This window comes from Palaemon carinicauda, chromosome 25, assembly GCF_036898095.1.
Source record: "Palaemon carinicauda isolate YSFRI2023 chromosome 25, ASM3689809v2, whole genome shotgun sequence".
Classification (NCBI taxonomy): Eukaryota; Metazoa; Arthropoda; class Malacostraca; order Decapoda; family Palaemonidae; genus Palaemon; species Palaemon carinicauda.
In genome coordinates this window covers 48953679-48958066 of record NC_090749.1, presented here as the reverse complement: position 1 = coordinate 48958066, position 4388 = coordinate 48953679, and the positions used below count along the sequence as shown (strand labels likewise).

At 36.1% G+C, this 4388-nt stretch overlaps 1 protein-coding gene across 1 annotated transcript in view; it reads right to left on the bottom strand.

Annotated features, from left to right (window-relative positions):
• LOC137619006 (uncharacterized) overlaps nt 1-903 on the bottom strand; it is a 2412-nt gene extending 1509 nt beyond the window's left edge. Inside the window, exon 1 of the mRNA XM_068349205.1 lies at nt 789-903. Coding sequence (XP_068205306.1) covers nt 789-903 — 115 coding nt within the window. The remainder of the gene's footprint in view (nt 1-788) is intronic.
• Nucleotides 904-4388: the final 3485 nt, after the last annotated feature.

The following is a 4388-nucleotide window of genomic DNA, read 5'->3' as shown; positions in this document are numbered from 1 at the left end:
TAGGTTTTCCATTCTATAGGGTTTTACTCATGAATAGGTTTAAGGGTTTTCTTTCATGATCAAACAAGGTTTCTACCTTTGGGTTGGAAATGTTTGTGTTTGAGGAAGTTTAGGCATATAGAATTCTCACTAAAAAAGTAATTAATTTTATTAAAACACATCAAATGACAAGCAAAGAAGAAGAAAATTAGATACGAAAACGAAAACTCAAGCGAAAAACGTAAGAATTACTTTGAAAAATAATATACCACTTTAATTATCTCCCCAATAGGATAAAAAGCCAGTTTCTTGGTGTATCTAACTATTTATCTATATATCTATCCATATATATATATATATATATATATATATATATATATATATATATATATATATATATATATATATATATATATATATATATATATATAAGAGGCAACGGTCGGAAACAACAATGCCCACAAACAGGCTAAACTGCCGTGTGGTAGTTAGGAAAGGGGGTTGTAGTGGGGGGGGGGGGTTGAATCTGTGTGTGTGCTTGTGTGAGCATATCTATCTAGATATTTAGAGATAATTTTGACGGGTCGCGTACACTAGTTAAATTCATATAATGTGTAGTAAACGATGTATACTAGAAACAATTGGTTTATTGACTGTGATCAAAATTTGACTCTGTACGAGAGAGAGTGTGTTTGTACGTGTGTGAGTGTGTGTGAGTGTGTGTGTGCGTCCTATACAGACACTTGGGATAAGTCCTCACTTCATTAGTCAGGCTTCGCAATCCCAGGTTAGATATGACTAAGAATTACGTTCTGAATGGTCAGCCATGTTGATTAAATCGACTTTACCATACAATTCAATCCTCCTTCGAAACTGGAAATCTTTTTCACATTCAATATTCTGTCTCTTTTGGCTTCTAGTCATCACCTTATTTTTACCTCCATCAAGGATGTTATATAAAACGAGACGGGTTATTTATTCATTTATTTGTGTGTCTGTCTGTTTGTGTGTGGACAGGATTACGTTAAAACTACTCGACGGATATTGACGATATTTCCATTGCAGGTAGATCTTAGGTCATGGAAGACCCCATTAAATTTTGGAGATGATCAGGATATGGATTCTAGATCTGGATTTGCATTTTTCACCATCTGCAGGCAGCATATGAAAAGGCGGAGGTGTTGTCCGTAGACTTTAGTTAAATGTTAAAGATATATTCATCAACGGTCAGCATATGCAAAAGAAGAATTTTTTTATCTGTATACTTCAGTAAAATGTAAGCAATATTCATTGGTGGAGATCTGAAATCTCTGATTGTTCTTGTTTATTACATTCATTACTTTATATTACTTTCCCTATGCCTACACATACACCGAATAGTCTGGCCTATTCTTTACAGATTCTCCTCCGTCCTCATACTCTTGACAACACTGAGATTACCAAACTATTCTTCTTCACCCAAGGGGTTAACTACTGCACTGTAATTGTTCAGTGGCTACTTTCCTCTTGGTAAGGGTAGAAGAGACTCTTTAACTATGGTAAGCAGATCTTCTAGGAGAAGGATACTCCAAAATCAAACCATTGTTCTCTAGTCTTGGGTAGTGCTATAGCCTCTTTACCATGGTCTTCCATTGTCTCGGGACAGAGTTCACTTACTTGAGGATAAACTCAGGCACACTATTTTATCTTCTTTCTCTTCCTCTTGTTATTTAAATTTTTTTCTAATTTTCATAGGAAATATTTATTTTAATGTTTCTGTCCTTGAAATATTTTATTTTTGCATGTTTCCTTTCCTCTCCGGGCTATTTTTCCTGTTGGGGCCCCTGTTTTTATAGCCTCCTGCTTTTCCAACTAAGGTTGTAGCTTTGCACATAATAATAATAATAATAATAATAATAATAATAATAATAATAATAATAAAAACTTTTGATTAGTATAGAAGCCCTGATTAAAAAGGAACTATTCACCTATGGGCACCGTTCTAAATTAAAAAGGAGTATAAAAGACCCATAGCAGCCTTACAGAAACCCTTAGAATAAGGGCTAGATCTTAGTCCTTTTTTATCTTTTTACATCAAAGGAATCGGAGAGTCCACAAAATTGGAGTTTCCAAAACTACTTCAAAAAAGGTCTTTATTGGATATAGAATGTGGGGCGTAGCGCTCTCTCTCTCTCTCCCCTCCCCCCCCCCTCTCTCTCTCTCTCTCTCTCTCTCTCCCAATCATTACACCATCACCCGTAGTAATGCCGGTATAAGAATCATATGAAAGTTGTTAAGAATAAAACGTTTTCTTTTGCTCATTCATTCCAAGACAGTAAGTTTTTTCTTTCAAGTACTGAAAAGGAGAAAGTTTGCAGGGAGGAAAAACCTACGCATAGAAATTGTTTTTTAATGCTGACTTTGCATTTTATACGAGAAGAATTTATATATATATATATATATATATATATATATATATATATATATATATATATATATATATATATATATATATAACACCAGCAAATCCACCAGTTTCTAGTCCACTGCAGATCAAAAGCCTCAGACATGTCCTTATTCATGTCTGTGGTTTGGACATTTTCATCACCGTGCTGACCACTAAAAAGATTTTAGTCTGATCGCTCATAGTAAACCGACTAAGTATAGGTTACCCTGACTAGTACAGCTTTGCTGATCATGGCGATGCACAAACATTTTGACCACGTTAATGTATCCTTACTCAACCTCGGACTATATATATAAGATATCTAGAAACAAAGAACGCGAGATGAATCTTTTGTGAATGTATTTGACGTGATACTAGTGAAGCAATGGTTTAGATTAATAGCCTACTCACATTGATTCTGAAGATGCAAATAGCCATTAAAGGTTTAAAGGCCGCTTATGAATAGCAGAGGCAACGGGCAGTGACATTGCTCTATCAGGCTGGACAATGCACTAGAGATTGACCATATACACTAATAATCAGCGCAAAAGCTCCTTCTACTTCCGAGCTAGGACCAAGAACGGCCAGGCAATGGCTGATGGTGACTTAAAAGATAGACCTATAGACTCCTCCAAACCCCATATCCTTAGCTCACAAGGATGGTTAGGTTGCAGCGACCAAAGAAACGAACGATTTTCAGCAAGACTCGAACCCCAGTCTGGCGGTCAGCAGTCAGGGACGTTACCGCATCGGCCACCACTAGCAGATTCTATGATATTGGCATTTAACATTTATTTGCATAAAATATGGCTTATTGATTTCTCTCTCTCTCTCTCTCTCTCTCTCTCTCTCTCTCTCTCTCTCTCTCTCTCTCTCTCTCTCTCTCTCTCCTGTCTGAATATCCGGAAGTGTTAAATTGCTGTTTACAGGTGGTGACAGGTGGTATTGAAAGCGCGTCTACTCATTACACAAACTCTCTCTCTCTCTCTCTCTCTCGTCGTGTTCGAATGCAGACGCTAATCACAACCAACTCTAATTGTATTTCAGACGAATTTCAGGCAGCCCGTCTCCCCACCGCAATCTTGGTTTGCCCAATTAGCAAGATCCCTCATAAGTAATAGATTTAGTCATGGAAATGGAAAACTAAATAAGATTAAATCTCTCTCTCTCTCTCTCTCTCTCTCTCTCTCTCTCTCTCTTACAGATAGACACACGCACACACACAACAACAAGTGTAGCCTGGTGTTTGGCCAGTTTTCATCATCACGCTGACCCATGCGGATTGGTGATGGAGGGAGACTTTCGTCTGATTGCTCACAGCAAACTAACTTAGTACAACTTTACTGATCATGTTAAGGTATCCACATTCAGAAAAGGACACATACACAGACTTATATATATATATATATATATATATATATATATATATATATATATATATATATATATATATATATACATGTGTGTGTGTATTCCTAAAAAATGATTGGGATCAGAGATATATAGGTGAGGAGAGAGAGAGAGAGAGAGAGAGAGAGAGAGAGAGAGAGAGAGAGAGAGAGAGAGAGAGCATAAAGGGATAACATCTTGTCGTTAAGGAAACTATGGAGGAAAATGTACAGTTTATAGGCCTACAAGTAATTCAGAAGACTTTAACGCTCTCTAGAAGCAACTTATTAATTTAGTGATACCTTTAGGCTAATTGTCAAAGTAAGTATTTCAGATATATATATTTTTTTTATTCATTCGTTATCTCTAGAACTGTCTAGCCTCTTGATAATTAGGCCTACATTTACGATGTGGCAGAATGAAACCAAGTATAGATTCAAGGGAGGATATTTTGAATATTTTCATCACCATGGCCTCTTTTAATTACTGTATGAATCGCATAGATCTCAAATGAAGGAAAGAGTTATTCAGTAATGTTCCCATCCGTTTTATTCATTAGAATTAGATGAACCATAAACAGTTTTCTAAGTAACAT